The sequence below is a fragment of the Pleurodeles waltl genome, chromosome 3_1 (assembly GCF_031143425.1).
Source record: "Pleurodeles waltl isolate 20211129_DDA chromosome 3_1, aPleWal1.hap1.20221129, whole genome shotgun sequence".
Classification (NCBI taxonomy): Eukaryota; Metazoa; Chordata; class Amphibia; order Caudata; family Salamandridae; genus Pleurodeles; species Pleurodeles waltl.
In genome coordinates, this window is record NC_090440.1 from 1575363418 (window position 1) to 1575382906 (window position 19489).

The window sequence follows — 19489 nt, forward strand, 5'->3', positions numbered from 1 at the left end:
GTGGGCAGTGGGTTACCCTAGGCCAGGGCGAGTTTTGAAGGCAAGGACCCTTTGTGAGGCAGACTATGTGGCACCCCAACCCCACCAGTGGTAAGAGCCATCTACACCTAGTCAGGCTCCTGTGACTTCCATGTGTGCAGCAATCGGGCATCGGCCTTGTACCCCATGTCCCTGTGATTAATTAGGGAACTCTAAGTGCATGGCGTAGTGCAGAAGGCTACTGTGTCTGTAGTGTCCGCCAACGGTAGCGGTATTGCATGCACTGAACATGTGTTTCTTCTTTCTTCCCCCCCCTCCTTTTTGTGGTCTCCCTGTTCTTGTGTGCATTACCATCATCAGGTGGAGGAGCAGTGTCACTGGAGCAGGAGGGAGCTGCATCCCACATGGCCCTGGAGGGCGAGACAACGGAGTCTGAAGTCACCAGTGGGACGGAGGGCGAGGGGAGCTCCTAGGCGGGGACAGGAGCAGAGACCAGCGACACCGACTTCTCCTCTGATGGGAGCTCCCTTGCGGTGGCGGGCCCCTCTGTGCCCACCGCATCTACAGGTACAGCCGCCACCCCCCACCAGCACCGCCCTCCCAGCAGCCCCTCAGCGTGTGTCCCGTGGCCGCTCACCAAGGAGGGTGGGCATCTCCTTCGCCTCAGGCCCTGCCCCAGTCAGCCCTGATGCCCTCAGTGAGGAGGCCATTGACCTCCTGAGATCCCTCACTGTTGGGCAGTCTGAATGCCATCCAGGGTGTAGAGAGGCAGTTGCTACAAACAAATGCATACCTGGCGGGCATTCATTCTGGCCAGGCAGCCCAACAGCGAGCATTTCAGGCTCTGGCCTCTGCACTGATGGCATCCATTGTCCCTCTGTCCAGCCTCCCCCCTCCAACTTCCTCCATCCAGACCCAATCCCTTGGAGTGCGCTAAGCAACAGGGCTGCCAGTGTCCCAAGGAGCAAGGACAAGGACATTCTGCCACCTCCAAAACTGAAAAAGTTGCCCACATCCCGGAGGGAGAAGGCGAAAAAACCTGCCACCAAGGGCTCAAGCAAGACAAAAGTTGAAAGTGGCAAGACAGTTGTGCCACCATCCAAGGTGGGGAAGGGCCTGAAAATCAAAGGCAGGTCCACGTCCACGCCAACCTGCACGGCGGACAAGACCGCCACCGGCACCGCCACCTGCACCGCCACCACAGACACCGTCGCCAGCACCCCAGACACGGAGCCCTTCACCAGCACTGCAGACACTGTGCCTTTCACCAGCACCGCAGTCAGTGAGCCCGCCACCAGCACCGCCACTAATGACACCGCCGCCAGTCAGCACTGCAGTCAGTGAGCCCGCCACTAGCACCGCCACTACTGACACCGCCGCCAGCACCACAGTCAGTGAGCCTGCCGCAAGCACCACCGCTACTGACACCGCCGCCAGCACCGCAGTCAGTGAGGCCGCCACCAGCACCGCAGTTAGTGAGGCCGCCACCAGCACCGCCACCACAAAGACCGCCACCAGCACCGATGCCACAGAGCCCGCTGCAAGCACCACCGCTACTGACCCCGCCGCCAGCACCACCAACAGCCCCGCAACATCCTGAGCCAGTGGCACCACCGCAGACATGGCTGCCATCCCCAGTGGTCAGTCGTACAAGGCTTGTGGTCAGTTCCAGGAGCCTGGGCAGCTTGCATGTTGCACCACTGTCACATCCACTACCTCAGTCCTTGGCAGGATGAAGCACTCTGGGCACAAAGCCCCCTCCAGAACCAGTGGAGAGATACATCCACTACCTCAGTCTTTGGCAGGATGAAGCACTCTGGGCACCAAGCCCCCTCCAGAACCAGTGGAGTATCACATCCACTTCCTCAGTCCTTAGCAGGATGAATCACTCTGGGCACAAGGCCCCCTCCAGAACCAGTGGAGAGATACATCCACTACCTCAGTCCTTGGCAGGATGAAGCACTCTGGGCACCAAGCCCCCTCCAGAACCAGTGGAGACTGTCATCCACTTGAGAGACTGTGGCTTTGCACTCCTCAGGATTGAACAGTGGGCAACCCACCCACTGTAGAGACTTGAGAGACTGTGGCTTTGCACTCCCCAGGATTGAACAGTGGGCAAACCACCCACTGTAGAGACTTGAGAGACTGTGGCTTTGCGCTCCCCAGGATTGAACATTGGGCATGTGGCCCCCTCGTGGATTTGGCGTTGTGCACTCAACTGGCTGAGGTGCCTCCCCTTCCCCTCTCCCTAAGGTGCCTGTTTTATTGCTATTTGATGCCCCTGCAGTGTTCTCTCCGTCATGGACGGGGATCTTGTGTGGGCCTCGCTCATACCATGTGGGCCCAGTGTTCCACAGACTTCAATGGAGCACTACCTGGACTACTATTCTTGGTGTATATTTTGTTAATAGTGTATATATGTATATTTTTGCGTACTGCATTTTAATATATTACAATGGTTACACTCATTTTCTTTGGTCTTTGCATTCTTCCGGGGGGGTTGGGGGGTGTAACTATAATGTATCATGATGTATTAGTGTGTGTGTTGTCGGGGGTGAGGGTGTGGGTGGGGGTGTTGCGTGTGTGTGTCCCTGTTGTTTCCCTCCCCCCTCCCCTGTGTCCTAGGTGCAGTACTCACCGTAGTCTTCGCCGCCGGCGTTCGTGCTCCTGTTAGAGGAGCAAGAAGATAAGGGCTGGCAGGATCTGCAGCTCTGGTTCCATGGCGTCCGGATTCCTCATGGGGGGCTTAGAGGTGAGCGTTTTCCCTTCGAGGTCCTGTTTCCGCCGTGTTTTTGTCCGTGGTGAATCCGACCTGGAAAAGGTGGCGGATTGGTAGGTTGTGATACTGTGGGCGGTACTTTGTCCTCCGTCTGTCTGTTGGCGGTGACCACCAAGCTGTTTGTTTGTACCGCCGTGGCGGTCGGAGTGTTAAAGTGGCTGTCTTTGCTGGCGGTTTCCCCCACGGTCGTAATTCCAAATTGTTTACCGCCGCTTTAACACCGTCCGCCAGGGTGGTAATGACCACCATAGTGTGCCCTCTCCTTGCTTTCCCCTTCATTTTCACTGCGTTCTCTATGCTTTTCCACTGTATTTTGGATGCCTTCCCTTTGCTTTTCCCTCTCCTCTTTACTGCTTTCTTCTTGCTTTTGCCTGTAATTTTTGTGTCTTCTTTGCTTTCCACTCATTTTCACTGCTTTCTCCTTACTTTTTCCCCTGTATGTTCTGTGCTCTCTCCTTGCTTTTCCTTCATTTTCACTGCTTTCTCCTTGTATTTCCGCCTGTTTCTGTGCGTCCACTCCTTGCTTTTCCCTCATTTTCACTGCTTTCTCCTTACATTTTTCCCCCATACTTTGTGTACAATCTCTTTGCTTTTCCTTTGTCTCACTGCTTTGACCTTGCTTTTTCACCCATTTTTCATTTCCCCTCTCCTTGCTTTTCACTTATTCACACTTTCTCCTTGCTTTTCCCCTTGTATTTTGTCTGCCCTCCCCTTGCTTTACCCTCATTTTTACTGATTTCTCTTTGCTTTTTGACCCATATTTTCTGTACACAGTCCTTGCTTTTCCCTCGCTCTCACTGCCTTCACCCTGCTTTTTCATTCATATTTTGTATGTCTTCTTCTTGCTTTTCCTTTGTTTCGCAGATTTTTGCTTGCTTTGTCACCAATTTTTGAGTGCCTTCTCCTTGCTTTTCCCTCATTCTCACTGCTTTCACCTTGCTTTTTTGCCAGATTTCCGTGTGCCCTCTCCTTGCTTTTCCCTTGTTTTCCCTGCGTTATCCTTGCTTTCCACTCATTTTCATTGCTTTCTCCTTGCTTTTTCACCCATATTTTGTGTGCCCCTCCTAGCTTTTCTCAAATTCTTACTGCTTTTACCTTGCTGATTCACCCATTTTTCATGTCCTCTCCTTGCTTTCCCTCATTCTCACTGCTTTCATCTTGCTTTGTCCCCTACTGTTTGTGCGCCCCACCATGCTTTTCACTCATTCACACTGCTTTCTCCTTGCTTTTCCCCCACAATTTATGTGCCCTCTGCCTGCTTTTCCCTCATTCTCATTGCTTTCACCTTGCTTTTACACAGTATTTTGTGAGCGCTCTCCTTATATTTCCTTAGTTTTCACTGCTTTCTCCTTGTTTTTTCAGCCATTTTTGGAGTGCCCTATTGTTGCTTTTCCCTCGCTTTCATTGCCTTCTCCTTGCTTTTCCCCTCATTTTTTCAGATTTTTTCTGATCTGAAAACTGTGAATGGGGGGGCGCGAGATATAGATATCTTAGAGCATGAGTTATAGTTACATAAATGAACTCTAACTATAACAGCTAAATTTCTATAGTATAATGCCTGGGACTGCTCTTTTGAATTATTATATGCAGCACAAACTTGTAACAAATCTAGCAGATGGCATTACCTGTCACCCTTATGTATAATTGCATTAAATTAAATTGTAATCATGTGTTTAAATGTTCTACTATTTGACATTGAAAATAGATATATATTTGAACTGAATTGGCATTTACACATGTTTACACTATGATGGGAAGTTAAATGTCCACCCTTTGATCTATACCACTCATCCTTGAAAATAAAAGTCTCTTATGCTTCCTCTTTTTAACATTTATATATCTAAAAAAGTGCCTCCCGAATGGTATTTTATGAATGAAATTAATATGGGACATATATGCTTTAATTTTGGGGAACTGATAATTTATGTGAAATAGAATGGGTTATATTGTGCCTTGATGTTTCTATCATGTCTATGAGGGTGGGGCAGTCAGCCTCTGTTTTAAATGCACTTGCACTTTTCTTTGTTTCCATGGCCAGATGAAGGCTACGGCTGAAACACGCCCCCATGTTTGGTAACTGGCATCATAACGCACTTTCATATGAAATATGAACAATAAAAAAAAGAAGTAACTGCACCTGATTATGCTGCCTTTTAGTCTTAGAGCTGTTCTGTGGCCCCTTGAGTGGAAGCAGGGTAAATTGGAGGGAATGGAAGTAAAACATATATAAAAACACACACACACACATGTATATATATATATAGATAGATAGATAGATAGATAGATAGATAGATAGATAGATAGATAGATAGATAGATAGATAGATAGATAGATTTTGCTTGGAACTGCTCATTTGAATTATTAGATGCAGTACAAACTAATCTTGCAGATGAGATTGCATGTCGCTCTTAACACTGTGGAATCGATAACTAGGAAAGAAGCATTGTTTAATGGTTTGAGTGCATGTTCTTAATTAATTACGTTGTGCTTTTAGGTGTTACTACTTATTGACATAAATACAGTGGGGATATAAACAATGCATTTGAAGCTTGAGTTATGGAGCTTTTCACTAGACCTAACCACATAAAATGGTCTTTGGACAAAAACTGGACCCAATCTTCTGTGGAAAGCAAACCACCACAGCATTCAGTCTTTACCTCTGCACAGCAGGGATTACCAAATAGACCTTGGGCACCAAATGCTGCAGTGCAAAGCAAGGTTTTGCAATAGGGATCGGCCTACAGCCAAGTCCACAGACAACCCACTGCAGGTGGCCTTACAGGGCTTAGTTGCCTATAGAGATAAGCTCTTTGCTGATTTTTGTTTGATGCGTCTCAAAAACATTTTTTGTTTTTCTTTCTTTTTCTGTTATGTTGTTTTTTTGGAACTTTGTTGGAAATAGTCAATTTTCCTCTACTGAAAGTACTTTTAATATTGTCTCCAGCATCTCATTGCCAATCCTGTGATTTTTCTTCCTGTTCCAGTCCACTTTGCATTCAAGAAATTAGAGTGCAAAGATGTGCTCAGGTGTGGGGTATTTTCTTACACTTCCTTTACCCCTACTGTGCCACACTCTGTGGTGTGACAGGTTACAACTGTCCTGTTCTTTACTCTTCTACCATAACATTCTGTACTACTTCTCATTCAGGTATTGCTGCATGGGGGATGTTTTGAGTTCATATTGGTCTGTTTGAACTGTGTGCATTAACCTTCTTCTCCACTAGTAGATGTGTGAACAACCTCCACAAGTCAGTGTTCCTCAACCTCTCTACTCACCCTAAATAACTGGACTTCTTCTTTCTCCTCCTTCAGAGCAGCAGAGCACGATCTAGAAAACTCTGCTTTATATGATTTGAACCAAAGATCCTCATTTGGACCACCATTGCAGCAGCAGCGGTCGAACTGCGGTCAGACCGCCAGATTATGAGCAATGCTGGCCTATGGAGTAAAGACTTGATATTATTCAATTCAAATTCAATTCAACTAAATATTATTTTTGTGTTAAATTATTGTTTTATAATGTGTTAGTTTTTGTAAACATATTTTTTTTATTTTTTTTAAGGTTGTGGGATTTAGTATGTGACTGGGTGCATAGTGTTTTATAGTTTGAGAAATTAAAGAACATTCAATAAATAATTTTAAAATAATGTAACTAAATGTATCAAGTTAGCATTAACCTAATAGGATGTGTGATCCTGTAGGAGTGAGATGAGATGAAAGAAGATAGTTCCCCAAACCTTTCAGAGACTTCCAGAGTCAGAAACGCAGGTCTGCACTCCATACTGGACCAGCCCCAAGGGGAAATGGGAATGCGATTTTGAGAAAAAAGGAGACGTCCTTCGGTCTGCCTGTCCACTTTCCACTTAGGTGTCCTTTCTATAGCTTCTGACTGTTGTCCCCAATAGTGGTGGGGAATGTTTGTGTGTGTTTTTACTAAAGAAATGAGGGAAAGGTATATATATTATAGCTTCTTAAGATTGGGTTATTAAAATCCGAATTCTCTGATTATCACATCACCTTCCACAGGTCTTACCTACTTATTCCCTCTTCCTCACTAGGGAGCTTATTATCCTCAACTTTAGGACCATGTTTTTTTCCAAAAGGATGTCTAAGATGAAATGATCAATGGTAGTTACCTTAGGGTATTTGAGTTTATTTGTTTTCCACCACTTCTAGAAAAACCCCCAAATATCCACCTCCTAATTACCTGACTTCAACACACCCTAAATGAACCCATTTTTACATCCAGGAATAAATATTAATTCCTGAATACTCTCCATAGTAAATTTGCCTTTTAACAGTGCACAAGGGTTTTGGGTCGAAAATAGTTCTGATGGCCAAGTCACAAGAAAACTTGACAAGGATTGAATGATAGTTATTTACTGTAAAGGTGACTTGGAAAACAAATTACTGATTTTTCACTTAATTTTTGTCCTTCCTTTATAGGGGCAACAGTATCCAGTTGCAGAAAACCAATGAAGAATCCGAAGACAGTTAGTAATAGAACTATTTTTAGCGCAGCACATGCACTACCATTATTTCCCGGCACTTGTGTTGGTGAATTATCTTGTTTTTTCTTACAGATTAGTAGTATCCAGAATTGGTTGCAGTGGGTAGCCATCAAGAACAAGAAGAGTACACTTCCTTTATGGATTGAGGGGCTTTCCAATTTGCAATGGCTTCAATTAACTTTCTTAGCCATTTGAATAGATGTGGGTGAAATAATACACCTCAAGACTTACACACTGTTAGCATGAAATATACACTTCTCTAACTCTGTGAAGTGATAACTAAAACTCAACTTTTATAAGATGGCCTAACATGACCTACGTCTTCTGTCTCTGAAAAAGTAGATCAAAATGTTGTAATTGTAAACCACTGAACAGACATCAATAAATTAATGAAGAACTTCTTCAATTAAATATTGTAAAGTGACCGGGCATTACACAAATGAAATGGGATGGCTAGGTATTTGTGTAAGCAAATTTGAATATTAAAGTGGTTTTCCTTTCATCCCCTTCCAGAAGTGCAGTCAGTGATATGCCTCTACCACATCAAATTTGCTAAATATATGTATGTTTTCTTGACCTAATAAAACAAAGATGGACTTAAGGTTAACATATATCTGTTTTTAACAATAACTCGGGTTAGAGCAATGCAATCAATACAAGTTATGAGCTCATCCCCTTCTTAAGAACACAGAACAATGTGGATGAGATTGGAGACTGAGATGGAAGAATCAGACATGCTTACAAATGTTTGACCAGATATTCCCAGACATGCTGATTTTAATGCTGGGTGACAGCATAGATCTTCCTACAATGGAGTTAAGCTCCAGATCGAAATCTATCCTGCAGTCAAACGGGCAATGATGTCGTAGAACACTGCCTTTCTTCTGTCAAAGCAAACTCATGATAGACTGCCAGCAAAACTTTGGGCATGATTTAGTGTTTGACAGAAGGGTTACTCCGTCACAAAAGTGAAGGATACCCTGCCCGCCGCATTACGATCTGCATAGGATTAATTCTTCACGTTTTGATGGAGTAACCCCTTCCACCAAAATCTAAATCAGGCCCTAAATCTCTTTCTCCTAGGGTGCACTGACTAAGGGGCTCATTCTGAGCCCGGCGGGTGGCGGGAGCCCAGCGGGAAACCCCTCCCCACGAGGAAGCCGGCTCCGAATGGAGCCGGCGCAGTGGGTATGTGCGACGGGTGCAGTGGCACCCGTCGCGTATTTCAGTGTCTGCAAAGCAGACACTGAAATACAAAGTGGGTCCCTCTTACGGGGGCCCCTGCAGTGCCCATGCCATTGGCATGGGCACTGCAGGGGCCCCCAGGGGCCCCACGACACCCCTCACCGCCATCCTGTTCCTGGCGGTCGGAGCCGCCAGGAACAGGATGGTGGTGAGGGGGTCGGAATCCCATGGGGGATTCCCAGGGCAGCGGAAAACCGGCGGGAGACCGCCGGTTTTCCTTGTCTGACCGCGGCCAAACCGCCGCGGACAGAATGCCCTGTGGGGCACCGCCAGCCTGTTGGCGGTGCTCCCGCATCCCCGCCGCCGGGGTCGGAATGACCCCCTAAGTTCCTATCGAATATTGACCTCCTGTAAACAGTGCTTTTGACAATAAGGAAACAAACAGGTTAGATTTCTAGAGATCCAAACTATACAAGAGTTATATTGGTATAACCAAGGAACCAAAAGTGTAGCTTGAAATCGTGATGCAGTAATTAAATCAAATCAGATCTGCTCTTCATGATTTTTACAATTCGTCATGGTTGGAACAATAGTCAGAAATAATACGGACTTCAACATAATTTCTCTCCAGTCGTTTTACAGATTCTCTGCCTTACCCCTTCCCAGGGTGGGAATTCCTATTTTATTTTAGCAAAAGAGGAGCCCATCAGATTTTCATTTGTCCCGGAATCTACTAAAATTTCTACTGAGACCTTATATCGGTTTGTGCCATCATGCTGAGTTTGTTGTCTGGGATGATTTCCAGATTTTTTACATGGTGTTTGGATATTGTTGTTGGTCTTGTAACAGCCAACAGGTGGCCTCACAAAGGGAAGTCTTATTTCTTAAGACCAGTATTGCTGTTTTATTGGAGTACATCTACAAGCTGTTGGTCCACATCCACTCTGCTAACATGGCCATGCAGCTGGTGATGCTAGTTCTGGTAGTGGTTCCCTTGTCTGTCAGTGAGAGGATGAGTTGGGTGTTTCTAGTGATGTTTTGGAATTGGATGATGTTGGTGTCATGTAGATGTTGAACAGGGTAGGACTGAGGAATGATCCCTCGGGGACTCCACAGATCAGATTCTTAGCCCTGTTTTCATGAGGAAGGGCAGGTGTGGAGCACGGTCATACAGTATATCCCATATCTCTGCTGTGATGTGTTTCATGAGCAAGCAGATGTGGAGGAGTGTGCATGCAAGTGTGCAGTGTTGTTTGGGTTTTGTGTGGTCTGTATGTGTGCTTGGATGGAGTAGGGTGCTAGGTGCTGTTGGTGTCAGAGTGGTGAGGGTATGGCGTGGGAAAGGGCCATGATAACATGCTTGAGGTGCGTGTGAATGCTCATTTAGCATTGTGTGGTGTGGTACGGCAGCAGTGCAGTGAGCCATGGCTGGGATTAACAGCATTGAGGAGTGCAGGAGGGTTTGGTGGGTGGGTGGAAAACATGGTTCCTGGTGTAGGACGCCATCCAGGCACAGACAGGTGCAGATGGGCGCATCTTTGGTGTTCTACCAGCATGCCCACTGTGCCCATCCCCTGTACCTCCATGCTGAGAGGAGGGAGTACCAGAGGGTACTGTGATGTCACTTTCTATGCAGATGGATACTAGGATATCCACAGATGCCACTTTCTGTGCAGATGGGCAATGAGAAAAGTCATCTTGCTTGACGTTTTCTTTTAAAGATGGTTTTGCTGGGATGCTGATGTCATAAAACCCATCAACAAATTTAACTCACTCCACTTTGAATATCAAAAGTGAATACATTCATATCTCTGAACATGTCCTTATTTCAATATGCATTAAGCTGGATGACTTTCCTATTTCTACTTCAAAATGGAGAATGCATATCAATGCTATTGAACAATGATAACAGAACTGAATAAGTACTGCTATTGATGATCATTTTTGTTACACCAATGATACTGATGAATTAAGAACAATGCATTCAGAAGATTTTAATGCATATTATCAGGTCCACATCAATCTCCATAATGGCTCATGAAAGAAAATACTATTTCTGAATTGGAAGAAGCAAAGTGCTAAATTTGAAAGGTTGTTCATCCTTCCAATGATAAAAGCCATAAGTTAAACTGCAACATTATAACTCTATTCTGAGCAGAAGAGCAGGATTTGAATTGTCTTACAATGATGCTAAATATGATTTTAATACCAATAGACCTGGAAAATTGCTAGTTAACTATTTCAATATTAAAAAGGATAACACTCAAATTCTTGTGGTTGGAAAGTTGGGTTTTAGTCTATGACAATCAAAGGTGACTCAATCTACTGCATCAGAATAATTTTCCTAATCTTGTAATTTATCCAGTAATTCACAAAACAAAAAAAAGAATACATTTATTAAATTTAATAAATACTCGGCCTGATTTAAGGAAAGTGGTGCTGCACCAAGTGTACCCCTTTCCTTGTGCCTCTTAGCGCCCCCTAACTCTACCAAGTGTGCATCGTATCTGCGATACGGCGTACTGTGGCGGTAGTTAAGGAAACTAGCGTCAAAGGTTTTGATGCTAGTACAGAGCTTTGCAGGACTAGCATAACAAATGTTGATGGTAATACTGCAAAGCCCATTGAGGCCCATTGAAAACAATGGTTTGTCTCCTTTTAATGCCTGCTCTGAGCAAGAGTTAAAAGTTCTTTGTGCCATTTTTTTTGGCCCTCTAACAGGGAAACGCTCCCTTTATATACATCATGCATGGTGCAGTGGCACAATGCATGCATTGCACCACTTTGTAAGTCTGGTGCAGCAATTTTGGTTTTGTTGGGCCATATTAGCGTAAACAAAATAACGCTAATGTGGCGCAAGGAGGTGCTAGAGGCTCTTAAATCAGCCCCACTGTTTTTAATGCTCTCAATGTTTTTATATTCCCAGGATAAGATAACATTTAAACCACATTTACAGTTGGGACACATTTATTACCCTTATTTACATAAAGTATTTACAACATGCTCTTGATTAATAACTCCATTACCAAAGCTTGGATCACTGTCTTAGCTAAACCAAATAATGATCACTCCTCTGTATCTAATTACATACTTATATCATAAACAAATCAGGGTTGTAAAAGCTATGCAAACCTTTTAGCTTGTCTAATGTCTTTAATCCTCTACATTGATATTATGAAAAGTAACTTACGCAGCTCACTGTGTTTCTTTTATCTTTGATTATCTCTTGATTCAAGTTGCAATAGTTCAAAATGCTTTCTCATCACTATTTGTTTGGTAATTGTTTATGTTAATGTCACTCTATGGTTTTTTAGCATCTACAAAATACTTTACCTAAAAAACAGCATATATCATTAAATGGATAGAGGGGCAGATTTATGAAAAGTGGCACTGCACCTAGTGCGGCGCCACTTTTCTTGCGCCCCTTAGCACCCCCCTAATGCCACCAAGGTAGCACCATATATTTAAACTATGGCGCACCATGGTGGTAGTTGTGGTAGACGCGAATCCTGCAAAACACTCAGAGGCCCATTGTAATCAATAGGAGCCTTTTTTTAATGTCTGCAGTTAGCAGCCATTAAAAAATGCAGATACAAAATGGTGCAAATGAATCTCATAGATTCCTTTGTGCCATTTTTATGGACCCCCCAGCGCCGGAACACCTCCCCCTTGTTTACATTATGCCTGACACAAGGGGTTACAAATTGGTGCAATGCAAGCATTGCGCCACTTTGTAATTATGGCGCAGCATTTTTCCCCTTCAAACGCTACATTAGCGCAAAAAAATGACATAAATCTGGCCCATAGTGTATAGGTAAAATTTGATTTCAGAAACATTAAACTAGCAGCTCAATTTTCATATGTCTATTCAGAATTCTAGTACTGTGGCATTTCCAATTCCAACCCCACAGTTGAGGGACTAAGAGAGATAGCAGGTCTAGTAATCTGTTTTTTACAATTTTGCTTGGGTATTGTGGTCAAACTCTTCCCTTACTTTCAAACTCTTTTATATACAGGACTATATTTCCTTAGTCAAACATGCTCATAAAAATCCCATGATATCAAGTTTCTCCGGTAAAATAGCAATATCTTTAATAGAACAGTATTAAAAGTTTATTTTTGTTTCAATTTATCTTACCTGATTTCCACCCATTCCATGACAGTTGAATATTCCAACTTTCTCATTTTCTTTACGGCCCATGTTATCTAAGCATTGGTTTGTTTCCACATTTCTGATCTGAAAGAACACAGTTCAAAGACTGTAGTAACTGCTTTACTTTCAATGGTTAATTTCAACATATTAATAGATAGGTTCTTAAGCAAATATAAATTTTAAAAACTTGGATAAACATTTACAAAATTTGCAGAAAAAAGGAAATTAAATTTGTTTTTTGGCAAGTTACTCTGTAATCAACAAATGCTTTTTGATCCCTCTCTCCTACTTAACCATCAGGACCCTTTTATTTAATTGAGCATTGCTATGATGCTTCTATAGCTAAAACCTTCCTGATAGCCTTATTTCACTGATATTAACTGCAGCAACCACTCAGGAAAAACATTACTTCTTCCTAGGAAATGAAAGCTCTTGACATCACAGGCTGTCAAACGCTTACAATGGGACCGACAAATATGGTGCCATTTGAACTTGAATGGTAACAGAAATAGAACAGTTTTGGAGGAAGTGCTAAATCTGATGAGGCATCATTGTCAGAATATATTCGTCTATACTCTTCGTAGGACAGAGGAAGTTCCTTTATTTGCACTGAAATTAGGGCAACTCTAAATACAGTCTTATATAACAGCAGTCCTAAGCTAGTTTTATCACAAGGTACCTGCTACTGACCACTCACTGTAAATTCTAATAAGGTGTAAATGCAGAACATTTGTATAAAGAGCAGGGTTTACACAAAAAACATAAAGTGGAATGTTGACAATTTCTGTTAATTTTAAATGTGCATGTTACTCTATGCCAAAGGTTTAGAGGGTAGATATGTGTAAAAGTGATTATACGTGTGCCCTACTTTTTTCCTATTGTAATTTTCATATTCATTCCTATCCAGAATGCTATTCACCCCTCTATTTTCACTGTAGGTGGGGAAATGGTTCAATTTACTGATATAGATTAATGCTTAAATTCACTAAACTTGAATTTATATACATAAACAAATTAATCACACATAATATAGTATCAGTGTGGAATGGTAACATGTGTGAAAGCCAAGCAAAGTTGTTAAAGACCCACATTTTTGTGGGCATTCATAAACCGTTTTATGGTTGGCTAACTCCCACTCTGTTAAGACTTGCTAATGGCAGGAGGGAATCTATTTTCATTGTGGGATGGGTAAATGTGTTTCATGTGTATGAGAAACTGGGTTGATGGTTCAGTGGGTTGTTAACTCTGCTCAAGCAACACCACACGCCTTCTTAGAGTGAACCATAAAAGTCACTAAATTAACCTGTGCTTAACCCTCTGGTAAATTGGCACAAAGCAGTTAGGCTTAACTTAGAGGCAATGTGTAAAGTAGTTATTCAACAAACAAACAGTAAAAAAGCGAAAACAAAACTCAAGTAAAATCCAACATGAATTTAGGAAGATAGAGCAAATCTAATAAATTATTTGACACCAAAATGACAATTAGTAGTAGAGTTTTAAATTTGTAAACATTTTCGACATACAATATGCCCAGTTCTACACATCTACATAGTAGATACCATCCTAATATACATCTAAAATGTCCCATATCCAACCCATGATAGTACCACCACTTGCCCCAGATCTTATGAACATATACAATTTAAGGCGAAAAGTAGCATCTAAAATACCAAAGCACCAACTGTGGACATCTAGTCATGTGAAACTGGGTCCAAGTAAAAAATTATCGCCAACCCCAATGGAGCATGGGTTGGATACAAAGAGTATATTAGGTCAGGTTGACTTTTATGTTTGGACTTAGAACAATTTCTGAAGAAAATGTTCTGAGAAGATTGAGTGCAGCAAGACTGAAGACAGTGTTCGTGGAGGGAGCATTGTCATCAGAGAGGTGCTGGACGAAGTCACTGTGAACATTTTTGTGTTCAGACTTAGCCACTTTTTGCAAAGTTGAAAATCTCTAACGTGATGAGGCTGGTGGCTGTAGTTGACAAGAGTTCCATGAGGCCGAATACCCCTTTGGCAAAAGGTTGGATGAACATGAATTGCTACTGTGGAGTAGAATGTAGTGGGAGCTGCCACAAAGTCAGGTCAACTGGTGATGCACCTTGGGCAGACAGATTAACAGGTTGGTCCCAGTTCTCAGAGCAAGTTTTAGCCAAAAAAGTTTTAAGTCCCAAGTTTTGGATTTGGCTATCTGGGAAAATTTAACACCACAAATAAGGGTCCAGGACTAGAGGGGGTACCACATGGTGGGTTAGGACTCAAGAAGAGATTTGAGATGGTTGGGACCTTTTCTGTCCCTGAAACTCTGATCAGGAGGATGGTGAACTAGCCCTTTGGAGTCACTCTGGTAGTACAGGGTTCAGCAGTAGAACAAGGCTCAAACAGCAGGGAAGGCCTCCAAGGGTAGAAGGCAGTCTTCAGGCAGCAAACAGTCATTCCGGGTGCAGCAAGGCAGTCTCCTAAAGTACACCCCAGGCCACAGCAGTAGACAGTCTTCTGAGAGACCTTCAGAAGGTCCAGAAAGTGAAATGAAGAGTGAGCCTAAGACTCCTATATTTATACTTGGTGTCCCCTTTGAAGTAGAAGTTTCAAGATAATTCTATTTGAAGTTCCCCTGCCCTAGATCCAAGCTGGCTGCATGAACAATGCAGAGGTGACAAGTCCTTTGTATGAAGGCGGAACACAGCCTATTCAATTGCAAGTAGGACTGTGCTCAGCACTGTCCCCCACATCCTACCAGTTGATGGGCCATCCAGTCACACCTAGTTACTTTATTGTGCAGCTCACTGGGAGGACTAAACTCAGTCCAACTTCCAGATGACCCAGGAAGAGGCTGGAGGGACTACTTAGTTAGGCCAGGAAATGTCAAGATTCTAAAAGTCAAAATTGTAACTTAAAATCTGACTTTACCATTAAAGTGGATTTTTTAATTGCAAATTCTCAGAAACCAAACATGAGATTATAACCTGTTCACAAGCAATATTAATATTGCCAAACTGAATTGGCAGTTTAAAACTTTTTCAGGCTGCAGTGGCAGACCTGGGACATGTTTCGAGGGGATAGTTAAGGGAGTGGCAAAACAGGTGCTGCAGGTTCACTAGTAGCATTTAAATTACAGGCCCTGGTTATATGGTATACCACTTTACTAGGAATCTGTACGTATCGTTAATATGCCAATCAGGCATAAGCCAATTTTACTATTTTTAAAGGAGCGAGCACAGGCAGTTTAGCACTTGCTTAGCAGTGATAAAGTGCACAGAGTCCTAAACCCAAAAAACAAATTCTGCACAGAAGGATGTGAAGGCAAAACATTTGGGAGTGGACCACTTTGAGGCTGACAGGTCGAACAATGTGTAAATGCTTGCACATGATATTTACTACTGGATAGAAGCACACACTTGAGACAGATTGAGATAGATTTTTGGAGAATATGGCCAATTTGTACTTATGCATTATTTCTGTGTTGTAGTGACTGAAATATCTAACCACAGAACTACTTAGAATTGATACTGCTCACCATCTACTGTGTTTTTTACCCTTGACAGACAAGTAAAAAGACTCCGAAAGATTGAGATGAAAAGGTGGCACCATTTGTAGCCTAAAATAGAACAGCATTGTCTAGAACGTTCTGCCACTGAACGGCAACTGCCCCTGTTTTACATCATTGTCAAGAATACCAAAGACTCTTTTAGCAAACCCATGTTTTCCCATGTTACTAGCAGAGTATTCCATAAATCTTTCCTGTGGTGAAACTGCTGTTTCTACTTCCTCAGATGTAGTACTTTTTTACCTTAGTCATGAACAGGAGATGAGTAAGGTGTAAAGTAAGTTTTCGGTCCACTTTGTTAATCTTAATACCACCACTCTGAATGCCACCACCACTTCGACTTTCAATAGCCCACTATTTTCACTCTTTATGAGGGTCCTCTCAAGGATTCCCGTGCATTGAGCTCCAATTCCTCATTCAGAATGAAAAAGATGAGTGTAAAGATGTCTCTATATGTAATATGTTGGAGTTCCCTGACACACACCTACAAACAAGACTAACTTTCAAGAATGTACACTTTCTTACCTTAAACCATGTGCTGATCTGCTCTGTGTTATTATGAGTTTTCAGTCAGATATGTTAGGAAGCAGGTGCAAGCTGATTCAGATGCAGTTTCCTTTCTCACCTACTCAAGTCCTCAGGCAGACCAGAAAATGTTAAGGCTCTATAGCTTTTTACTGGTTAAACAAGTTTAAGTACTTTTCAGGCCTAGTTTCATACTTAGATGATGACTACTCAGTCACAAAAGTGATGGATATCCCACCCACCGTTTTACAAGTTCCATAGGATATAATGGAACTCGTAATACAGAGGAGGGGATATCCATCACTTTTGTGACGGAGTTGCCTATCCGCCAAGGTCGTAATCAGGGCCTTAATGTGCATGTTTTCACATGTTCCTAATGGAGTATTACACATGCTTTTCCCATGGGTAAACTACTTTTTTCTACTTCTTGAAAAGTAGTCTTTGTATATTGCAGACATATTCAGTGGAAGAGTACGGGGTACATTGAGTTTCCAGACCAGTTTCTAAAGATGGATCTCACCTCTTCCGCATACCTAGCACTAGGCTACTTTTATGGATTCATGATTCATGTTTCACATATTACTAAAACTAAATTCCACATAATCTTCCCTGGATTAAACTGCTGTTTCTACTTCTTGAGCTGTAGTACGTGTTTACCAGAGTCGTGATTGTTACACTAAAAAGTGAAAATTGAGTTTTCAGTTCACTTTCTAAAGGGGATTTTGACTACTCTGCTACATCTTGAAGCAGCCCACTTTTCAGACACTTCCATAAAGCTTTTTCCTCGGGGTTACACCTGGGATTAGCTCCAATTTGTTTCTCTGGATATAAGACAGGAAAGAGCAGATGTCTCTTGTGAAATTTTAAACCAGCCTTGTATTAGACTTCAAACCATGCTGACTTTCTAGAATGCAGACTTTTTCATCAAATCAAATCAAATCAAATCAAATAATTTCTTAAGCGCACTACTCACCCGTTAAGGTCTCAAGGCGCTGTGGGGGGGAGGGTTGCCGGTTACTGTTAAAAAAGCCATGTTTTAAGGTGCTTTCTGAAGGTTAGGAAGTCCTGGGTCTTGCGTAGGTTGGTGGAGAGGGAGTTCCAGGTCTTGGCAGCGAGGTGGAAGAAGGATCTGCCGCCGGAGGTGGTGCGTTGGATGCAGAGGACTGTAGCGAGGGCGAGGTCACCGGAGTGGAGCTGTTGAGTTGGTATGTGGAAGTTTACTCATTTGTTGAGGTAGGCTGGTCCAGTGTTGTGGAGGGCTTTGTGAGCGTAGACGAGGACTTTGAAAATGATCCTTTTGTTTATGGGCAGCCAGTGTAGGGATCTGAGGGGGTGGATATGTGTTTGTGGTGAGGGAGGTTGAGGATGAGATGTGCGGCTGCGTTCTGAATTCTCTGGAGTTTTCTTTGAAGCTTGGCTGTGCTCCCTGAGTAGCGAGCATTGTCGTAGTCCAGTCTGCTGCTGAAGAGGGTGTGGGTGACTGTTCTTCTTGTTTCTAAAGGAATCCATTTGAAAGTCTTGCGTAGCATGCGAAGGGTGTTGAAGCAGGAGGATGATATGGCGTTGATTTGCTAGGTCATGGAGAGAGATGAGTCTAGAACGATGTCAAGGTTGCGTGTGTGGGTGGTGGGGGCGGTCCGAGGGTGGTGGGCCACCAGGAGTCGTTCCATGCTGTCTTGTTGGGGCCGAAGATGATGATCTCTGTTTTGTTCGAATTTAATTTGAGGTGGCTTGCGGAGTCCGGCGTGCAGGTTAATCTTGGCGGTGGATGGGTTCCTGGTGAGGGAGATGATGAGCTGGGTGTCATCTGCGTATGAGATGATGGTGATGCATGAGGGCGGAGAGGAGAGGAGCCATGTAGATGTTGAAGAGGGTGGGGCTGAGGGAGGATCCTTGGGGGACCCCACAGATGATCTTGGTGGCTGTAGACCGGAAAGGAGGGAGGCAAACTCTTTGGGTTCTTTTGGCCAGGAAGGAGGTGAGCCAGTCCAGGGCCTTGTGGCGAATTCCGGCGTCAAAAAGGCGTGCGCGGAGGGTTTGGTGGCATACAGTGTCGAAAGCTGCAGAGATCTAGGAGGATGAGGGCGACGGTCTCGCCCTTGTCCACTCTGGTCCTGATGTCGTCTGTGCAGGCGATGAGGGCCGTCTCAGTGCTGTGGTTCTTACGGAATCCAGACTAGGAGGCGTCGAGTATGTTTTTTTTTTTCTACGAAGTGAGACAGTTGAGCGTTTACTATCTTCTCATCGACCTTTGCGGGGAAGGGGAGAAGAGAAATGGGACGGTAGTTTGTGAGGTCTTAAGGGTCTGCTTTGGGTTTTTTGAGAAGAGTGTTGACTTCGGCGTGCTTCCAAACGTCTGGGAAGGTTGCGGTGTCGAAGGAACTGTTGATGACGGCACGGAGCTGGGGAGCGATGATTTGGCTGGCCTTGTTGAAAATGTGGTAGTGGGATGGGTCTGTTGGGGAGCCTGAGTGGATGGAGCTCATGGTTTTGCCGATTTCTTTGTCATTGGTGGGGGTCCAGGTGTGTAGTTGGTTGGTGCGGGATGGTGTTGTGGTGTTGGTTGTGTCGGTGGTGGTGATGGAGGGTGCTGATGCTGTGAAGCTGTTGTGTATGTCTGGGATTTAGCGGTGAAAGTAGTTGGAGAGGGAGTTGCAGAGGCTTTGGGAGTGTGGAGGGTCGATGGTGCTGGATTTAGGTTTGGTGAGTTCTTTGACGATGACAAAGAGTTCCTTGCTGTTGTGTGTGTTGTTGTCTATGCGTTCTGTGTGGTGGTCTGGATGAGTTGGTGGTGTTTGCGCATGGCT

The 19489-nt window shown here is 43.7% G+C and overlaps 1 protein-coding gene across 2 annotated transcripts in view; it reads right to left on the minus strand.

Moving 5' to 3' along the window:
* The window catches only part of GALNT13 (polypeptide N-acetylgalactosaminyltransferase 13), a 1141430-nt gene that overhangs the window by 455836 nt on the left and 666105 nt on the right, over window positions 1–19489 (minus strand). For both annotated transcript variants that reach the window (XM_069225168.1, XM_069225167.1), the window contains exon 9: window positions 12593–12691. In XM_069225168.1, coding sequence (XP_069081269.1) covers window positions 12593–12691 — 99 coding nt within the window. The remainder of the gene's footprint in view (window positions 1–12592; window positions 12692–19489) is intronic.